The sequence below is a fragment of the Miniopterus natalensis genome, chromosome X (genome assembly GCF_054644295.1).
Source record: "Miniopterus natalensis isolate mMinNat1 chromosome X, mMinNat1.hap1, whole genome shotgun sequence".
Taxonomy (NCBI): domain Eukaryota; kingdom Metazoa; phylum Chordata; class Mammalia; order Chiroptera; family Miniopteridae; genus Miniopterus; species Miniopterus natalensis.
Window position 1 is genome coordinate 81,077,216 of NC_142103.1, and position 22,176 is coordinate 81,099,391.

Below are 22,176 nucleotides of genomic sequence, written 5' to 3' on the forward strand. Positions count from 1 at the left end.
TATGTAAAGCACTCAATTTATTGTTATTTTAAACAATAATAATGTGTCTTGGGAGCTCACAGATAATTTCCAGTTAGGGAGATTAGGGAACACTTTATAGGAGAGATAATATTTGAACTAGGTTGTGAAGAACAAATAAAATGTTTAATATGTAGAAATGTGAAAAGAGGTCTATTCAGACTGAGCTAACAGCATGAGCAAATGCATGGAGGCAGGAAATTAAATTGGGTCAGGTCATACAGTACATTAAAGGAAATATTAGCAAATAAAGCTTGAACAGTGGTTTGATTTGTATTTTGGCAAAATAAATGAAAAAAATTATGAATCCTGGCAGACAGAACTTCCTTGATTTCCTCAATTTTGCTACACTGTATCCCATTGAACAGAACTGAATAGCACATAAGTTACACGTGTTTCACATGTGTTGGTAAGCTAACCCAAACTTTGTACCCACCTGCTTCCCACCTGCCTTGTCTCCATTCTAGAGGCCACAAAAAGCCTTGGTTTCCCAGTCCCCCCAACAGCCTACTTCACAGTCTTACTAATGAACTATAAGAGCAAATCTCTTGAAGGGCTTCTGGGAGAGTTTTGCTTTATAACAAATGAAAAGGACAAACAGCCCGGGAGCATTTCTTTTTCCCTACTTCATGCCACGTCTGGAGTTGCAGCAACCATCTTGTGACCATGAAGTTACGAAACAGAGGATCCTAATCTCCAGACACCTTATTACGTGAGGAAAAACGACTTCCTAGCCACTGTTAGACACACTATCTGTTCTTGCAGCCAAAATCATTCCCAGCTCATACAATAGGAGATATTCTGGCTTTGAGTTTTTAAAAATAAAATAGAACTAGATTTTACTCAGGCAGAGTTTCATTTATTCTGTTTTTCTCAAGTTAGTGCCCAGTCCCAACGAATCTGAAACCTAATCTAGTGTTTGGCTGAGGTCAGTATAGAACTGGAGAAGTCTGTAAGTGGGCCGTGACAACTACATACCAGAGACAGGTGAGTTTAGTGTTCAATGCACTATTCATCAATACAGGTTTCTGCATGGTCTCTTAAATCTACTGATTATTTGTTCTATCTGGAAAAGTGTTCTGTTGTCAAGGAGAAAAGGCTTTGACATAAATAATGACCTATAATATCAGAATAATTGAATGCAACATCCATAAAGAGGAAATAACTGACTGATATGGAAATTCAGCATGGCATAACTGTTACTTTGCTGCCAAATTTAAGGCAATATAGTCTAAATTTTCTGCTGTGAAAAAATGGTTATACAGTGATTCCAGGAAATGATAAAAGCTTAATCTAATATTAGATTTCAAGGTAAAGATTCATCCACATGTATTTTTGTATCTTGGTGGCCCTTGAAGTCAAATCGTTTGGATTCAACATAGTCTAGGTTCCAATACAACAAATACATTTCCAGTTGTTTGGTTTGGCAAAAAGATAAACCTCTGAAAAACTGAAAATATATATATAAATGAAATTACTGAGGAATTAACCTAATAATTTTTGGCAATCTTATTTTGGACCCTAGTTTAGTAAATATGCTGTAAACCACTACCTATCCCTCAACAGTACCGAATTCAACAACCTTTTCATAACATTCATAGGAAAGAATTTCGGCAACCTTCAAAAATATAAAATAAGCCCTAGCCTGTTTGGCTCAGTGGTTAGAGCGTTGGCCTGCAGACTGAAGGGTCCCGGGTTTGATTCCGGCCAAGGGCACATACCATAGTTGCAGGCTGGATCCCTGGCCCTGGTCAGGGCAAGTGTGGGAGGCAACCAAATGATGTCTCTCTCTCACATCGATTTTTCTCACTCTCTCTCTCTCTCCCCCTCCCACCCTCTCTGAAAAATCAATGGAAAAAAATATCCTTGGGTGAGGAATATGTATATATATAATAAAAATAAAAATTATAATTCACATTTTCTTGAGGAACATTGTTTTCGCTCTAGACTTTGTTTTTAGCTTAGAATTGGGAGTTTCCTTCCCTTTTGGCTCATTGTATCTTACTCAAAAATCTCTAGACATAATGGGTTAAAATTTTGAAGTGAAAATGAATTCTATACAGTTCTTTCCACTGGTTTATGGGAGAGGTGGTCCACCACAGTCTCAAGCATTCTTGTATGGCCTTGCTAAGTATGCCACTCTAGGGCCAAACATGCTAACATTTTTCTCTCCTTCCCCACTCACTTCTTCTACTAGCACTTCCTATATTTGTCTGGTGGCTATACTCCCATGTTGGAAGGTGGACTCTCACTTCTTTCATGAGCTTTCATTTATGCTACCTGCCTGATTTCCAATAATCCAAGCATATCAGTCTCACAGTTCTATTCCTGTATTTTCATCCGATTTTCATTTATTTATTTATTTATTATTTATTTATTTATTTATTTTTGTTAATCCTCACCCAAGGATATTTTTTCCATTACTTTTTAGAGTGGGGGGGGGGGGGGAGAGAGGGAGGGAGGGAGAGAGAGAGAGGAAAAAAAACCCCATCGATGTGAAAGAGACACATCCATTGGTTGCCTCCAGAAAGGGCTCGGATAGGGGCGGGGAACCAACGGGGAATCCACGTGCCCTTGACAGGGAATCAACCACGACCCTTCCTGCCAGGACCCACACTCTAATCACTAAACCACACATACCAGGGTCCTATTTTCCATTAGAACATCCTTTTTAATAACTAGTTTTTAATTTTTAAAGTTATCTATTCAAACTCACAAAAATTTCAATAAGATGTAATCTTATGGGTGTGACTCTCTCTTTTCTAAAACAATTCTTCACCCATTAATTTTTTCTTTTCTTTTATTCTCTCTAGGTAGAAACTTACTGCCAAACAGAATGAACGCCGAAAGGCATGGTGTATAACTGTGTTTAATATATACAATAAGGCAGAGTTAAAATCCTATCGATATCACAGAATAAGAATCTGAATGTTAGAAAAGACCTTAAGGACCATGTTGTACAACCACCTATTTTTTGTATGTATGTAACCAGCAAGAGTTTTTAACTGAAGTCAATAGTTTTCAAAAGAGGGGGAAAAACTTCAATAAAAGAAATCAAAACAACTGCAAAAGAAATGGTAATTCTAGTTAATTTGTTTAAAAAAAAAAAAGTGTTTGTTCCCTGAGGTAGCCTGTATAGGGAGGAATGAGTCTCTGCCCTCCAGCAGCTGCATCTGTAGGGGTTATAAGTAATCCTAATGCCTTTTTATAAGTGCCTGGTGACATTGTGTGTAAATGTGTTTTAGGACCACAAAGGAGGGAGTAAGCAATTTCACTCCAAAGGTTACACCTTCAGAAGACCAGTGAATGGCTTCAAGAATGACTACACAGGTGAAGAATGAGAGTATTTTAACTTTAGGAAACAGCAAGAGCGTCTCTAACACCTAAGCATTACCGATAAAGTATCTGCAAAAAGCTGTTTGAAACAGGTCGCATCAATGGATGCTTTTTAACGGTGGATTTCTGCTCAGGCTGCACATTAGAATCACCTAGGAAGCTTGAAAAAAATCCCGAACCCAGACCTCACATCAGACCAATTAAACTCGAATCTGTGGGGCTGACATAGTATTTTTAAAAGCACCCCCCCACCCCTCCGCTCAGTCTAGGGTGAGGGTGAGATTGAGATCTCCGTTTTAAAGCAGGAAGCAAAATATGAAATGTGGGTTTGAGATGTGGGCATAGAAGATGAACTGAAAGCTCTTGGAGGGTAGGGCAGCTACTGCAAGAGCAGGGACAAGAACCGAGTGAGCGCCAGCGGGAGAGGATTTAAAGGCTGTTTTTTGTGGTGGCACTGCCGGGTTTTGGGGGTCGTAATAAGATCAGCATCCATTCAACTCCACTAAAGTGAAGTTATTCTGCCAGCGGCCCTGCTTCTACCTCCAATCATATTTTCTCGCATCTTTTCCCACAGTTATAAAAAAAAAAAAAAACAATGACAGAAACGTTTTCTATCCCACGAAAGGCGCATGAGCAGACTGTGGGAGGTGCAAAGACCTGAGAAGTCACAAGCGCGCAGCCTTTACAATTTCTTCGCGATTCCAGAAACACAACTCACGACCCACCTAGGAGGGCTCCCGGGAAGCACCCGCGTCCCGCTGGTGAGTGCGGATAGTTACCTCAAGGCAAATTGGAGCCTTTTAAAGCCTGAGGGCGGCGAGGGCAAGGGCGGGGCAACTACTGACGTCCCGGGTGACGACACCGCTCCTCCCACACAGCCGCTTCCGGTGGCGCGCGGCCCCGCTTCCGCTTTTCAAGCCCGCGCGCGGCCCCGCCCCACTCCCACGCACTCCCCCCCTGCCCCCCCCGCCCCAGCTTTCGGGCGCCCAACTGCCGGGAGAAAGGCCAGGTTCTGTCGGAAGTCCCCTTGCAGGTTCCCCTTCCGTTCTGCTTATCGACTTCCGCTTTGGGCCGTCAATATGGATGCTGCGGCTGCCTGGCAAAGCGGACTCTGATCCGTGGCCCAGGCGCAGCTTCTCTGCGGCAGCCGTCCCGCTCCCCCGCCCTCCCCCCGCCCCTCGCTCCCGTCCCTGGGGCTGGCGGGCTCCTCGCTACATGGGGGCGGGCCTCCGCGCCGGGCGCTCGGCTTCCTGTTCAGAGGCGCTCTGGCGGTAGGCGGCTGACTCTGCCCGCGCCCACTTCGGCGCGGCGACCGAGCCCCCGGGAGGCTCTAGGGCCGCTGCGCCAAGCCGGACCCTGAGCCGCCATGCCCCCCGTGCAGCTGGAGAACCATCAGCTGGTCCCGCCCGGAGGCGGTGGCGGAGGCAGCAGCGGCCCCGCGTCAGCCCCGGCGCCTCCTCCCCCTGGAGCCGCGGTGGCGGCTGCTGCTGCCGCCGCGGCTAGCCCTGGCTACCGGCTGAGCACCCTCATCGAATTTCTACTGCACCGGGCCTACTCGGAGCTCATGGTGTTGACGGATCTGTAAGTGCCGCGAAACCCATGCCTGCTCCCCAGTTTCCCCCTTCCCGCCCAACCGGCTGAGGGGTTTGCACCTCTCTCTCCCCTAGAGGCTGCTGTTTTCTCTATGCGGGGCTGCTTAGTCTAGAATATCTGAACTCCTGGGGCATAGCGGAGGTGAAGGAGAGAAGCTTTGCGTTTGGGGGTCTTTCTGGAGAAGAAGCAACCGAGACTTGTTAATTATGGATGTTGTTAGGCTTGCATTGGAAATCTCATCTTTGGGATTTTTGATCAAGTTGTCACCAGAACCGTATTGATTTCTTGGCTGGAAGCTTTTTAGCCCAAAGCCCAAGATTAGGGTTTAGGAATACATAATATTCGAGCTTTTAAAAAAATCCCAAAGATGGGAAATCAGTTTTACAGCGCCTTGACGGTACATTTTAAATGTGGGTTGTAATTGCTTCTGACTAAGTTTGAACTCGGGAGATGTATTGTGTATAAAATAATCCAAATTTGGGGGTTCCAAGTTATTTCTGGAACTTTTGAAATCTTAACTCATTTGGTGTAAGTAAAAGATTTTTGTAACTGGTCTGCTGTTACTGTTTCTTGGAGTATGAAGGGAAATTGTAAATTACCCATGAATTGCCTTGGGACATGATTAGGGTGCAATCCCTTCAGAATAGGATCATAATACTGTAATGATTTTCAGTGTTCGAAGAAAAGGCACTATAATATTTGAGGGTGTATAAACTTTCCTGTTTTGCGTATTTTACTCCAGGTTCAGAAAAAGGTAAGAATTATTAGTTTTTAATCTACATTAGTTTGTATCTTTTATCTGTTGCTAGACTCCAGATCAGTGTTTTCCATTGAAATAATTAGTATATAGATATTAGGTTGTAATTTGTTACTAGAGACTGTTAAAATATTTGCAGATGACTAGGAATTTGAAAAGGTTCCTCTTATTCCTGTAAAACATCATTCTCACTCAATTCTAATGTCCTGTGCCTTATTAAATGGGACAGAAAAAAGTCTTCCCCTGTCTAATGAGAAACTTAAGTAGCTGTCATGATTAGGGATTATTGTAGTATTATACTTCTTTGCACCATTTATTGTTGGATTTCATAAAAATCCAAGAGTATCCATGAGAAAATTTCATGTATGTGAAGGTCACATATCCTATGTATAGCTATGGAAAAGTGTTAATCACTGCTGCTATGAGTGGTTGTGTAATTTGTTTTTTTCATAGGGATTTGTAGAAATTCTTTGAATTATATTGTGGTGGTCTTACTATTTTAGGACTTAGTTATGAAGAGTGGAGCATCTGTTTTATTGCTGTAGAATAGGTATATCGTTTTAGTCCCATGCCCTTTATATAATTATGATTCCCATACTTATATCTCTAGCATAGACCTCCAGACTGTATGTCCAGATGCCTACATGCAAATAATTAACAGGCATTTAAGTGTACCAAGTCCAGAACCAAACTCTTGCTTCCCCTCAATCCCCCCAAACCTTTCCTATCGCACTAAATAGTAGCCCCATTCTTCCTCTTGTTGCTTAAGCCAAAAATATTGGAATAATTCCTGGCTCCTCTTTTTTCTAGCCCCACACCCAGTACAACAGCTAGTCTTGTCATCTCTGACTTCAGAATCTGACCACGTTTCAACATTTCCATCAAGTGTTATTCCTTCGCCTATGTTACTGCAGTAGTCTGCTAACTGGTATCTCTACTGCTGCTCCTTCCCTCTTCAGTTTTCCTCCAAAAAATAGCCAGGATGATCCATTTAAACCTGCTCACAACCCTCCGGTGGTTCCCCATCTCACTTAGAGTGAAAGTTTTTATAGTCACCTATTTATAGGGTGACCATAAAATTTATGGTCGAATTCGGGACACTTTTGAGCATGAAAGATGGTGCTGTTAGTAATAATGTCAAAGTAACAGGCATAAACCCAAAGAAACTATCTTGGGCAAACCAGGATATGTGGCACTTTAGCTTCAAGGCTACACATGATCTGTGCCTTCTCTTCCTTACCTCTCTACATTTCCCAATACTCTCCTTCTTGCTTATTCTGTTTCAGCTACTCTACCCTCTTGATGTCTTGTGACAGTGCCAGGCACACTCCCCCCTTAGAGCCTTTGCTCTTCTCCCAGAAATTTGTGTGGTTTGTTTTCTCATTTCCTTTAGGTCTTTGTTCAGGTATAACTTACCAGAAAGACTTTCTCTATCCATGAAAAGCCCTCTGCCTCTTCGCTCCATCCTTTACTCACTGCTTTGTGTCCCATCTCCTCCCCACTGGAAGCTCAGTGAGGACAGGGATTTTGATTTGTTTGCAGCTTTCCCCAGGACCTAGAACAATGCCTGGCACCTAGTCAGGGTTTAACTAATTATTTATTGATTTAATACACCAATGAATGAATTTTTAGAATTGTCATTGTAGACCATGGAGAATTTTATGGGAAGAGTCACTGTTGCTCTTGATTGATATATATAAAATAACTTTTTTCTCTTTCGATTTGTGGTGACCAAAATTAGTTTAGGGACTTACCTTCGAAGTTGCTAAATCATGTATTTCTCCTTGTTCTAGGTAGAAACTGTCGGGATTAATGTATTAATAATGTAAAACCAGTGTTCTTATATACATTATAAGAGTCTCATTTTTGCCACATTTGCTGCTTGTCTGAACTATTGAAAAAGAAAAGAACAGCCTTGGCATTTCGGGTGGTTTGTTTTTGGCCCCAGATTTCTGTGTTTTTTCCTTTGCTTGTCCACTTCCTCCTTCTGCCACACACTCCCTCCCCCAGCCCCCAATAAGTTTTTGTGACTTACCTTTTCCAAAAATTAGCATTTTAAAGCTTTTGCCGGAAATGGTGGATTTGTTATCTGTATAGGAATTTTAAAAGATTGGGAGGAATTGGTGGGGAAAGGGATGCAGACAGCAAAGCTTATCCTTTGTCCGTGAAATCACACCACCCCTGACATGAGATGATCCTTATAGGGTCCCTGGGGCAGGTGGGTAGAGCTGGAACAATGATTCCTGTTCTTTCTACCCCCAAAGGCTCTACTCTTTTGTTTCTCTCTTACACCCATGGTTCTCACTCTCTCCTTCCCTTGAGGACAAGGGGAGTATTCTCTAGAGCTTTCACATGTAGAGGAACTTAACAGCTGTTTTATTTCCAGTCTTACAATAAAACCTTAATTTCTGCTCCATCTTCTGGTCTGCTGGTTCTTCTAGCGCCTACCTAGTTTCCTTTATTATTTGGATGATATCTTCATCCTCCATGCCACTGTCTACCATAAGAATTGTAGGTTACTACAAGCCAGAGCTCATTTTAATAGTTTTCCCTCGTGGCCTTAGTTTTTCTGCACCTGTGGCATGTGGGTGAGAGAAGAGGATCTAAGGGTTTTGGTGTGTATTCTTCAAGAATGATTAAACGTTAGGGGAGACTCTGGAGTTCAGGCTGTTGAGTCTTGGACCATGGGATAGAGGTTTACAGAATATGGAGATTCAGGAGGCAGATCAGGAGGACCTTTCTAAAAGCATCTGTGGATATGAGAGTGCTAAATGGCATAATTTGTCAGGGAAAATGGTGACATTGGTTGCTGGCTATCAGTACTGGAGAACTAGCAAAAAAATAAAAAAATAAAAACCTTACTGAAACTGTTTAAAAGTAATAGAAATCATTTACATCTAACTACAGGCAACATCATAATTACTATAAAACCCTTGCTGACACTGGCTCTTTTGTGTGCTCAGCTTCCAGTTTTGCCCACCATAACAAAACAGGGGAGGAGGACCTTTCTAAAAGCATCTGTGGATATGAGAGTGCTAAATGGTATAATTTGTCAGGGAAAAGGTTGACATTGGTTGCTGGCTATCAGTACTGGAGAACTAGCAAAAAAAGAAAAAAAATCAAAACCTTTTAAAAGTAATAGAAATCATTTACATCTAACTACAGGCAACATCATAATTACTGTAAAACCCTTGCTGACACTGGCTCTTTTGTGTGCTCAGCTTCCAGTTTTGCCCACCATAACAAAACAGGGGAGGATTCCTGCTTGGAAGCAAGGTTCCACTGGATACGGAGAAACTGGCAACTAAGTAGTGCTCTGCATCCATGACCATTTTAGCCTTAAAAGTATTTTCTCTGACTCCCTCTGCTATAGTGTGCTAATGTAAGACTTAGGCTTCTTAAAATGTCTGAGGTTCATGCAATATCTTTTGAAACATTTTGAATGGAGAGAAATGCTACTTCATTGGTTTTTCCCTTATAGCTTATAAAAGTAATAAAGAGTTGGTAGCCACACAGGCCTGTAGTGGCTGTTTATCTTTTTTTTCCTGAAACACTAAGGTAATTAATAAAGTCAAAATAAAGACTACTTATCATATTTTAATGAAGGTGTGCATATATTTAGTCAGTTTCTTTTTTTTCTTCTTAGACTGCCAAGGAAATCTGATGTGGAAAGGTGAGTATGAAAAAACCTTAAATCTGTGTCTATGTTGGTATATCTGTGAGAGTGTGTGTGTTTGTGTGTGTGTGTGTGTGTGTGTGAGAGAGAGAGAGAGAGAGAGGGAGGGAGGGAGGGAGGGAGGGAGGGAGGGAGGGAGGGAGGGTGTGGGCATGGATGGTAGGGCTGCAGATTGGAAACCTAGGCCCAGAGAGCTTGAGGTGATTTTTTTCGGCATAAACATTTGTTTGTAATTTCCTCATCCTTGACAATTCTTGGTGTGACAACTCTGGACCTTAGATTCTAGGAACCTTTATTAAGTCACTGACCAGGTCAAGTCCTTAGGGGCATAGGAAGATGTAGAAAATTTAGAACTTAATGGAAGAAGCCAAGGAATAGGCTGACTCTAAAAGTTGGCTGCTAATTTACCACTTGCTACAATGATGCTATTAGGTATCTTTAGAGACTTGACATTTTCCTACAGTTGTTTCTGTTTTATAGTTGAGAGAATTTTGATTCAGTTACAGTTTGGAACTTAATATTTAATATGTTTCCATAGGCCAGAGGAGCAAGATAAATGACGGTTTCAAAGAAATCTTGTGATAGAGGTTTAAATGATGGCTACAACATAGGCTATTTGACTATATCTTTGGCACTACTTATGTTCCTTAGTTTATTATTTTTTAAATACCAAGCCACTAGGGAGGATTTTAGCATTTATTAATGATTACACTCCACCCCTACCCTCAACTGACCTTTCTGATAGAATTAGACATAGATTGAAAAGGTAGAGGTGGAAGGGAAAATTGAAGCATGCTTGTGTTATGGTTTGGCTGGTCAGTTTTAAAGGAAGAAATGAAAATGAAACTCAGGATTTGTTCTTTCCACTCGGGTAGGAAGGGCTCTGGGAAACCTATCACTTGAGACAGCATAGTGTCAAAGAAAACCCATGTTACACTAGTTTGCAAAGGGGGATGTCTTTCCAGTAGAGGAGCTCATTTGGGAAACCAAATTAATAACATACAAATAAATATGTTTGTTCTGGAAGAGGAGCAGAGACCTCACGTCCTCTGTAAGCCGTTCCTGAGTTAGAGTGACAGTACTGAGGCTCCTGGCACTGAGGTGGCTACCAGATCATAATGCACATTTAACATTTCCTCTGTGTCCCCACTCTGGCCTGTGAGGCTCTGCTTATTTTATCTCTTGGATCCTTCACAGACACCGGCAAAAAGTCATAACTGTATTTGTCTCCTTGATTCTTCTCTTTATACTACCAGTAATATTGCTGGCTGATCCTTAAGGAAGCCTGTCAGGTTATTTATGGGCTAAGTATGCTCTCGATTGGAGCTAGACTGTGTAGTCTTCAGTCAGGATTATAGTTCAGTGAAAACTTTATTTTGGTGGATTATATCATGGTATTGCTGTTGGTGAGATGGAGAGATGTGGATTGGATCTGTAGGTCATTGAACAGCTGTACTAAGATTAATAAGTCAGAATCCACTTGGAGGGAGGTTGGTGTCCTCTTTGGGTCTCGTCATTAGTCCTGGCCTGTCGAATGTTTTTCATTATTTTAGGGAAACCATGAAAAGTATGATTATCAGTTTTGTAGATGACATGAAGTTGAGAGGTCTAGCTAACACATCAATTGACAACATAAAGCCTTTAGTTAAGCTTTAAAGACTTTATAAGGAGATGATAAAAATAGTGCTAAGTATTGGGAGAAAAAGCATTGTAGGTGGGTATAGAATAAAAATAGATATGGACAGACCTAGCTTTTACTTTTAGTACTCAACTTTCTTTGCTTTGCTAATTTAGTATCTAAGTTTATCATTGAAATTTGTTGCATAGTTAAGTTCTTTGATTATTTAATTTTTTAAATCATGCCCTTGTAAGATGGGAATTGTGCCCCTGCTTTTGTAGGAATAATACAGTTTCAAGCTTTATTTCAGTTCCTTTCTCTTACCAAAAAGGTCACTAATTCATAACTCATAATTTCAGTTGTGAAATTCATAACTCCTAATTTGGTCCTCTGTGTGACCCAGTTAACTTCTATATAGTAACTTTAGCTGTGAATTTAGTATATTTTAGTAAACAACTTTTATTGCAATATAAAATTAATTTTTTAAATGTGGTTTATTACTAAAACATTCTTTTTGATTTATGACTGTGAGGTGAAAAATAAAGCATATGCAGGTGGTATACAAAATATGACAATAGTTTATATGTATTTAGATAAATATTTTAGGTGGTTTATTTTGTTGTACTGGTTTTAAACAAAGATTGAGTCATACTTTAGCTCAGATAAAATAAACTGTGAAATTCTCTTTTAAATATGCTGGTTTATTAAGAATTGTTTTATTTTCTAGGAAAATAGAAATAGTGCAATTTGCTAGCCGGACACGTCAACTCTTTGTTCGATTACTAGCTTTAGTAAAGTGGGCTAATAATGCTGGTAAAGTGGAAAAATGTGCGGTGAGTTAAACTTTTGATTTTATTTTATATAAAATAAGTTTGTGGAATGTTAAAATGGACACAGTTTCTAATGTTAGCTTTAAATTTATATCTGCTGATTTGTTTTGAGAAACATTACTTATGTGAATAATCATATTTCTTATGATAATGTATAATATATTTCTGTAGAAGCTTAATATTTGTTTATGGACAGAAAGAAGAGTAGGCAATATCTGGAGACATCATTATGCTAGAAGACATTCATCAGGAGACTTGAAATAAAGGGGGGAAATGGTTAACTTACATTTGCATGGTTCTTTAGAGTTTGCAAAGTACTCCCATAAATTTTGCCTATTGACTGTTATCAACCCCTGTGAATATGACAAAGTCAGTATTTTCTAATTTTACAGATGAGGAAACAATAAGGTTCCTGGAAGTTAAATGGCTTCTTCAAGGTCACAGAGCTGACAACAGCATTTATCTGTTCGTTTATTCATCTTATTCTCCAAACGCTTGTTGAGCACAGGTTATGGGATATGGTGGATGGAGACTTGAATAAGGAGGCATAGCCCCTGCCCTCAAGAAGCTCATAGTCTTTTAACTGTTGAATCACTCGTTTGAATTCAAAGGAGTGACATGTAGTGAAGCGTACCAAAGGTACTAAAGTCTGCCCTCCCCCCAGAGTTTTAAGCTATGTACAAGAAGTGTTCAGAGGAAAAAGCATTAGTAGGGATCTTGTGTTTGCCTTTTGAGCTCTTAACTTGGGGGAGGATGGTGTGGCGTTAACACATGAGATGCTTCCTGTTTTGCTTCAATCACTTCTAATGAGAGGAATGTAGTTCATATTGGAAAGGGTAGAGTAATTGTCATAAAATGAATCGAGTCCTAAAATAATGAGAACATTTACCCACTTTAATTGAGATCAGCTCTCTAGGCCTAGCTTTATAAGGGCAAGTAGCCTCCTAGCCACTGTCGGTTATGTTGGGAAAGTGGGGGAAAGTGGATAGCTTTTCTAAGTAAGCCTGGCATTGATGCTGAAATTCTTTTGTTCATTCAATTATGTAGTGACACTTAAAATTTTAATTTTTATAGGTGAAAGCAGAAAAACAACTTTGTATTGGTTAAATTATATTTAAATAATTTAAAAATTCTCTTAAGTTTATCAGGCTTCCTGGATAAATTAAAATTAGCAGCTACCCATTATAGAGGTACCATAATAAGTTTATTTTAGCACCCTGAGAAGCTAAATTGGAAATACTTTTATAGTAATTTTTAAAAATTTTTATGTATTGATTTGCAAGAGAGAGAGAGACAGACATCGATTTGTTGTTCCACTTACTTATGCATTCATTGGTTGATTCTTTTATGTGCCCTGACAAGGGATCGAACCTGCAACCTTGATATATTGGGATGATACTCTAACCAATTGAGCTACCGGGCTGGGACCTTTTATAATAATTTATATTTGCCAATCTATTGGGGTTTGCAAATTCCATAAAATTCCACTTCAGAAAGAAATCTACAACACAGTTGTGTTTCTGCACATGATTTCCTGACATCTCACCTCAATTTTAACCCACTGCCTTTGCTATCCTCAGTTGCACTAGGTTCCCTTATCATTCATTAGACTTAAGGCTGATGTGAAAATTGCTAAAGTGAAAGGAAAAAAGAGATTATGAAGAAGTTGAGAATTTAAAAATTCTAGAATAATTTTTTTTAAAAAAAATAAAAAATAAAACCTGATTTTCAATGAAATTAGTGCTCAATTCCAGCTCTGGCAGCTAAGCCAATGACAAAACTGAAGAATTCTATAAGATGCATTCTAGCCCATATCTTCTGTCTCTAGGAGTAAACTGAGGACATCCTTGTATGTAACATTGATAAAAGTTTATTTACAGGGAGAAGACTTTATACCATATATTAAGTTTTCCTTATAGGGGAAAACTCCTCATTCATCTGTTGTCTGTTGATATGATTGGGAAATAAAAGTTTGTAGACAGAAAGTCTTTTGCACACTGTAAAGCATCATTGAAAGAATACTGCTAGCCCTGTGGTTAGAGCATCAGCCTGCACACCAAAGGGTCATGGGTTTGGTTCCTGGTCAAGGGCACTTATGTCCGTTGCAGGTTCGATCCCCAGCCCTGTCGGGGTGCATGCTGAAGACAGCCAATCAATGTGTCTCTTTCACATCCATGTTTCTTTCTCTCTCTCCCTTTCTCCCCCCCCCACTTTCTCTCTCTCCCCCTTCCCCTCTTCCCCCCTTCCACACTCTCTAAAAAATCAATAGAAAAAATATCCTTGAGTGAGGATTAACAAAACAAAAAAGAAGAAAGAATAATGCTTTACATTATTATAAACACTTAACAGGATTATTCAGAAAGTTTACAGTTCATTTCATTGTTTTGGAAATTGGGCACCAAGTCCAAATAAACCTATTTTGGCTGAAGTGAAGAAACATGGTATGGTATTTCTGAAAAACGTAAGGTTTCTTTCCAATAATTAGTTACTTTGGGATAATCTTTTCTTAAAGATGTTCAAATTTTCAGTGAAAAGTTAGGTATTACTGAAGTATATAAAATCCAACTGTTCAATTTTTCAAATCTGGCATTAAATCCCAAATTATACCATAGGTATTTAAGTTACCTGTTTGATACTACTGAGCTGTGTTTCAGTAACATATCAAACAAAACCCAGAACTTTTGGTTTTGATATTGAGTCATATTGCATTCATATTTCATTAATTCCTAATACAGTATTCTGTTAGTTTTTTGAATTGGTTATTCAAATAAGTCATATTCTGATAAAGTCTCACTGAATTTATATAAAGTTTTAGTGTTTTCTGTGAATGTAGATACAGATGTGTTTATGTCAAAGATAAAGTCCTTCAGCTGGAGAATTAGTGGATTATTTGTGTTTTGACACTTCTGTTCTTAGCCTAATGATTATTTAGTATCTTTAGAGGTGCATAGTAGATAATGATCTTTAGCCATACCAGACATATTACATGAGTGGCTGAGTGTATAAATAGTTTATAGAACTCTGACTAATGGTAAAACAGTCTGGATAATGTTTTATATAAGAAAAAGAGAAAATCTCTCTTGTCCTCCTAGAGCTTTTCAAAAAGCAGCTTTATTGAAATTTAGCTTACATCCCATCCCCTCCACCCATTTAAAGTGGTTTGTAGTATATTCACAGATATGTGCAACCATCATCACAGGCAATTTTAGAACTGTTTCATCACCTCAAAAATTAAACTTTTACCCTTTTAGCTGTCGCCCCCAAGTACCTAAACATTCATATACAAGTTTCATATGTTTTCATTTCTCTTGAGTATATACCTGGGATTAGAATTATTGGTCTTATAGTAACTCCTATGTTTAATTATTTGAGGAACTGCCAGAATGTTTTCCAGAATGGTCCCATTTTACATTCCTACGAGTAATGTAGGGTTCTAGTTTCTCCATGTCAACACTTGTGTGACATTTTGATTCTAGCTGTCCTAGTAGGTGTAACGAGGCATCTCAGTGTGGTTTTTTTTGTTGTTTTTTTTTCCATTTCTCTGATGACTAATGATGTTGAACATCTTTTCATGTGCTTTTGGCCGTTTGTATATTTGTCTTAGAGAAATGTCTGTTTGGTGCTCAGTTAAATTTTTAGGGAATTGGGGAACACTTTGTGAAGTATATGATTGTCAAACCACTATGCTCTACAGCTGAAACTAATATGAAATAATATTGGATGTAAACTGTAACTGAAAAATAAAATTTTAATTAAAAAAATTTAAAGAATATTATTTGTCATATTAACAGCTGGTATGTTTGTACTTAAAATTAAAAAATGAACATGCTAATCATTAGGGACCTACATGGATTCACTAATAAATTACTCAAAACTAAAGTTTTATTCTTTATTTAGTTGATTTCTGAGTCAAAGGAATATAGCTGAAGCTAGTATATTTTGAGTTGAGCAAGGTGGTTTAGAGCATTTCATTAATTACCCATGTTTAAGGTAGAGGGACTTGGGCTGGATAAACTGTGGCACCCACTAGGGTTGATACATGTCCTCCTGGAGGGAGATCTTTGCTGTTTTTTGGTTTTGGCTTTGGTCTGATAAGCATTTTTACAGTGTCCTCAGTGAAAACCAGTTTAGAAATTGAGAGAAAGCCGGATTCAAAATATGTCAAAATCAGACAGATTCCAGTCCTGCTTTAAGTTAGGATGGGAAAGCAGATCTTGCTTGTTAGAGATTCATGAAGATTCATGAACAAAAAAGATCAAGGCCTTTTAGTTAACTCCAAGCTTGCTGTGTGTTAGCAGTGGCTTCTTATAAGAAGTTAGTGTTGGCAGCATTGATAGAAATCCATTTTACTGGTGTGGGGGCACAAAAAAAGTCCCTCCTATCTTTCCAAGTTCTTCTGATTAGGCTAATAATCAAATTAACATGAGGCAGATAAATAGGAGAAAATATCCAAATTTATTAATATGTACATATGGAGGTTCCATAAGAATATAAGACTGGAGGACACACTGGGAGGTTGAGGCTTATCTGCCATTTTGGACTAAGGTGAGGGAAGCAGGGATCTGGTATTTCAAAGAGAAAGCAGGCAATTTGCTGGTGGCTGAGAAAGAGCAAACGTGGTAAACAAATTCCTGCTGGGCTACCCAGAAACAATGGGGCACAGAGGGGAGTCCAGCAAACAGGCTTTGCTAGATTCCTCCCTGTCTGCCACATTTAATTTATATTATGATGCTAAAGTGATGCTTCTTTCCTTTAAACAGGTTTTTCTATCTGAATTCCTTTAGGCAGGAAAGAAGGAGGGTCAAAGGTTCTGTCTGAGTCTTTTGTTTCTTAAAAATAATAAGCTTAAAAAATATCCCAAAAAGTATATTTTGGGATGGCAAAACTTTGATCCCCTTCACTAGTCATAGAAGGTAACACTTGTACTGGGCCTTGCTGGTCTAATCAAGAGTTAAAAGAAACATTTTTTTGGTTCCAGCTTCTCTGATGTCTTAACCTAAGCCTCAATTTTCTTATCTCTAAGGTAATGGTAATTATCTCATTTTGTCTATTTCCTGGACTTGTGAAAGTCAGATAATAAAATGAGTATGGAAATACTGAGAAAATGTAGAGCATTGTGTATGCATGATGTGGCATTCTGGATACCATATTTTAAATTGGCCACTGGTACACACCCATTTCCAGGCAGTGGGTCAAGGATGCTGAGCCAGGAATTTGGAGATGTGAAGACTAATTGAAATGATGTGGAATGGTTAGCTTGAAGATAGGTTGGGTTTCCCCAGTTTGAAGGGCGTGAGAGACTAAGTATTGTTTCAGAATAGAAGTAGAAGATAAAAGTTTCAAGGAAATAGATTTCAGTTCTGTGATGAGCTCTCCTAGTTCAGAAGCCCTTGTGAAATGCACTGAGTAGGGAACTGATAGGAAGGATCTCCATATTGGGCATGAAGTTTACCTAGATCTCATAATGGGCAATGTTTATTGAGTGTTTTGTATGTTCTAGGCACTTCCAAAGGTTTCATATGCATTAACTCTTAATCCTCAGAACAGCCTTATGAGGTTGGAAATCATCTCCATTTTACAGTTGAAAAAACTGAGGCACAGAGGGATTAAGTAATTTACCAAGGTTATTGGGTAAGTTGCAGAGTTAAAATTGAGACCAGGACAGTCTGGGTCCAGGAGTTCACACTTCATTACCACCTGTTAAACAGGTTTTAACTGGAAGTCTTTTTAAAAGAAAGGGTTTATTAGACCATTGCTAGCAAAAAAGAAAGAAAGAAAGAAAACTGATCTTGGGGCATGAAGTGGAAACTCCCAGTAGCATGACTAGCTGGGTAGGAAAGACAGACATGTCCATTCTCCTAGAGTTTTGCAAGCATTTTCATACATCAAGTGGTGGTGGTGGTGGTGGTGGTGGTGGTGGGGGGGATGTAAGCCATTCTGAAAGGATTTACATTAGCTGTTGACAAAGGAGGTGGAAGAGAAGGTGAATCAGGGCTAGTTCTGGGATTCCTTCAAACTGTTGTGTAAACAAGAGGCGGAGGCTCCTAGGGTTCTAAGGTGCCTGGCTCTTCTCTCCTTTTAGATAATCTCGGAAATAGCCACCTGGCAGTTAGGTTAATAATTCCAACCTACGCTAAGGAGCATGAGCAGCCTTTTGTTGGTTCTGTACTGCACTTAACTGATTGACACACACACACCCCCTTTTGTCTCTCCCACCCTCTGGCCTGCTGTAATTTAATTTAGGACATCTCAAAATTTTCTCCTTGTCACCAACCAACTCTAGAAGTCTGTAAGAGTAGTAGAAAGCATTCTATTCTATTTCTGTTTTAACGTGATATTTTATATGTGTAATGGTAAGGATGAAGAAACGAATTGGAAAACCTTTTACTTAAATTGATAGAAAGTTATTGTTTTTAAAAATATTTCTTCAAATTACTGGTAAAATTTTTGAAGGACTATTTTGTAATATGGAACACCTATATTAATTCCCCTTGAACTTTACTTTGAAATGAATCAGTGATATTTGAAGTGAAAAGTGGCTGGTTTTCAAGGAAGCTTAATACATTTACCCTTTGCTTTAAAGATGATCTCGAGCTTTTTAGATCAACAAGCCATCTTGTTTGTGGACACTGCTGATCGCCTGGCCTCATTAGCTAGAGATGCTCTGGTCCACGCACGCCTACCTAGTTTTGCCATCCCATATGCCATTGATGTACTGACTACTGGGTCTTACCCACGGCTGCCAACTTGCATTAGGGTAAGTTCATTGTCCCCCATCCACCCCGTTCTTAAAAGTTGAAGGCTTTGGCATTGGATCTACTACATTATTAAGTAGACCAGCAAAAACTGTTATATTTTTAAAACAAATACTTCATGTAGTTTGTTTTTGCCTCTATAACTAAAATTGTGTTTTGTTTTTGTTTTTTAAATAAATTGGGGTCAGAATGTGAGTAGCTCTTAAAATGGGTGAATCTTTTTTTTTTTCTTCTCCATGAGGGTAAACAGATTTGCGCAGATGTAACATACCTCTATTTCAGATATGAAAATAGTGCATGCTAGTTGCTTTTGGGAAGTGTTTTTAAAAATTTATTGTGGTAGTTTTTTACTGCCTTGGTAGTTTTGTATTTTATACTTTTAAAGAAGTGGTGGATGCCATCTAATGACATTAAGTTTGTTTCATAAATAGAGCATGAAGAAGATCATGTTGCATGACTGTCTTAGCTGGGTGACTGGTGGAACCATTTGGCATTCTAATGCATGATAGTAAAGGTCACTATTATTGGATATAGACTGCAGAAATGAGTGTTGAGATTCTCTTGGGTAAAGTAAGAAAATACTGCATTAAGACAGACACATAAAAATTATGCCTCTTTCTACATTATTTTAAAATTACTTAAATTTTTTTGAAGGATAAAATTATTCCTCCAGACCCAATTACCAAAATTGAGAAACAAGCCACACTTCACCAACTGAACCAGATTCTTAGACATCGACTTGTAACCACTGATCTTCCTCCTCAGTTAGCAAATCTTACAGTTGGTATGTACCTGAAGGTTATTTTTTTTAAGAATTGACTTGTTAGAAATATATATTTTAAAGCTTTTGGGATTTTATTCAAAGAAATGTCATTATGAAGTTTTGACCTATAATTCTGGTGGTGTTTGAATCTGTAACTTGTCAGCCTTATCATTTCTCTTTATTACCTGAAAATACAGTGCTGGTATTTGGGTGAGTTCACCTGGGGTTGGAGGAGAGATAAGTCCCAGGGTTGAGCCTCAAGAAAATATTGGTCATTGATGTTAGAAGAGTTGCTTTGGTTTCTTGATGACCTGGAACCTGGCTACTGCTTATGTAGGAACCACTGAATTGTTTGAACATTTATGAAAAAACATTCTATCTATTTAAAGTTTCTTATAAGCAAGACTGAAAGTTCTGGGTTAGCAAAAAGCTGCTTACTTTTTAGCAAAGTAGACTTCTTCTTCTTCTTCTAAAAGCAAATGGCCGGGTGAAGTTTCGAGTTGAAGGAGAATTTGAAGCCACCTTGACTGTAATGGGAGATGATCCTGATGTTCCATGGCGTCTTCTCAAGCTAGAAATTCTAGTAGAGGATAAGGAAACAGGAGGTAAATCATAAATAAGGATTTAAATCATAAGTATTGATTTAAATGTTTGATGTTTTTGTATCATTGAAACATTTTGGCAGAATAATAAATGTGTTTGTCAATTTATTTATCCTGTAATTTGAAGCAGATTTTTATGATCATCAGAGCTACCTACTGACCTTAGAGGCTTCAGTGTTTAAGTATAATGTTCTCTAGTTTCCATAGATAGTTTCAGTTCTTTTTTCAAAAAATTCATGATCGGTTAATATATGCTTCCTTAGTTGATACTATGACATGATCTGTATGTTTTTCTGATTAATGACTATGTTTTCTCCTGTAAATGGAAGATGGGCGAGCCTTGGTTCATAGCATGCAAATCAACTTTATCCATCAGCTGGTGCAGTCTAGGCTCTTTGCTGATGAGAAACCTCTTCAGGACATGTACAACTGCCTACGTATCCTTCTGAAATTTGAGACATGTATTTATAAGGAATTTGTGTCTTCCTCTCGCCTCCACATTTCCATCTGCCCCTAGTTTTGAACTGTAGCAGCCTAAACTCTCCCTGCCCCCTTTTTTGGGGTAGAAATAGGGCTGGGGGAACTAGTCAGTGTGAAGAATAAAGATCTATAATAAACCAAGATTTAAATTTACTGTTGACTTTGCAGGTAAAAACAAAAAATGATGAATCAGAAGTAGTACTATTTGGAGAAAGAATGGTACTATTTGATCTACCCATTTTTTCTAAACTATGACGAGTTAAGGGGCAACTTGGACCTTATAGTTTGTTTATATTGGATCAAAATTAAATATACATTTTTCTAAAATTATGCCACAAATTATACCACTTTTTAGGCTAAGTCATTGGTGAAATATAATTCCAGAAATTTCTTTCAGAACCAGCTTTTTGGGAATAGAGCTCTTGTTAAATGAAGTTTGCTTGTACTTCATTGGCTGTTGTAGTAATATGTATTATATTTGCTTAATGAGATCCATCAGATTCTTTCTGCTTATCACTTCAGTTAGAAGTGCTACATTCCCAAACTCTAATGTTAATCCGAGAGAGGTGGGGAGACCTTGTGCAGGTGGAGAGGTATCATCCTGGAAAGTGCCTCTCCCTCTCAGTTTGGAAGTAAGTAAAGTTGATTCCGGTGGGTTCCAGCTATGGCTGTAAATATTCTTTGTTTCTCTTTTTCTCTCATACGTCTGATATGCTATATACTGATAGCTGTGTACCTCTAGCAATATGATTTTGTGTAGTAAGGTCCCGTGGTATCGTATAAACTACAGAGGACACCCATAATAGACAGCTCTCTTAGAATGTGGCATGTTTTAAATATGTAGACATCTATCTGTTTGTACTAAGACTTACTATTTTTAAGTTAGATTACTCTGGGCTCATACCAGATTGCTAAAAGACTTAGGTTGTTGGATATTGTTTTTAAAAAACATGCTTGCGTATCACAGTTTTACATTTTGAATTGCGCCTTTTAAAAATCTGTTTTGGGAGGGTTTTGGGGGAAATTAGTATTGAGCTGTTTACAGTCCCCGATTCCCTATTTGAACTTTGCTCGATTCCCATTTTCTGTAAGGGAATCAGAAATGAATAGACACCACTTAGAATACAGGTGGTTTTGTTTTCGGATTTTTGTTTGTTTGTGTGCATGTGTTTTATTTTTAAATTCTATGTCTGTGGGTGTTGTTGTTTTTTATGCAGTAAATCAAATATTGTGTTTGATTATAGATTAGCTGTCTTCCCAATATTAATGTATTCCCTCCACAAACAGTGAGGGCCTGCCATGTTCTAGGCTCTGGCTAAGGCCCACAATGGATTGCCTCTATTTCATTTCAAAAGTCAACAGGCTTTGTTGAAAAAAATTGTGTATTTTTTCTCTTTAGTCAACAGGTTCTTGGGAGAAAAACAGGGACAGCATCTGTTCACAAAGTTACAATTAAAATCGATGAGAATGATGGTTCTAAGCCTTTACAGATTTTTCATGATCCTCCTTTGCCAGCTTCTGATTCCAAATTAGTAGAAAGAGCCATGAAGGTAGATGATCTCGATATATTTTAATATTGGTTTAATTAAGTGAATATAATATAACTTACCATTTATACTTAAACTTTTAGTATAGATTCTTTAAACTACCTAATTGTTCCTAAAACCCTTTATGGAACTTGTTTTAAATGATTGTTATGCTTCTGCATCTGTTATTTTTAAAAATCTAATATTATTACATAAATTTAA

General features: G+C 38.5%; 1 protein-coding gene across 3 annotated transcripts in view; it reads left to right on the forward strand.

Moving 5' to 3' along the window:
• The first annotated feature begins 4,407 nt into the window (after positions 1–4,407).
• The window catches only part of MED14 (mediator complex subunit 14), a 62,522-nt gene continuing 44,753 nt past the window's right edge, over positions 4,408–22,176 (forward strand). For all 3 annotated transcript variants that reach the window (XM_016197037.2, XM_087813295.1, XM_087813294.1), the window contains exons 1-9: positions 4,408–4,935; positions 9,351–9,377; positions 11,726–11,831; positions 18,412–18,585; positions 19,238–19,367; positions 19,823–19,951; positions 20,278–20,385; positions 20,928–21,060; positions 21,828–21,978. In XM_016197037.2, coding sequence (XP_016052523.2) covers positions 4,721–4,935; positions 9,351–9,377; positions 11,726–11,831; positions 18,412–18,585; positions 19,238–19,367; positions 19,823–19,951; positions 20,278–20,385; positions 20,928–21,060; positions 21,828–21,978 — 1,173 coding nt within the window. In that variant the 5' untranslated portion in view covers positions 4,408–4,720. The remainder of the gene's footprint in view (positions 4,936–9,350; positions 9,378–11,725; positions 11,832–18,411; positions 18,586–19,237; positions 19,368–19,822; positions 19,952–20,277; positions 20,386–20,927; positions 21,061–21,827; positions 21,979–22,176) is intronic.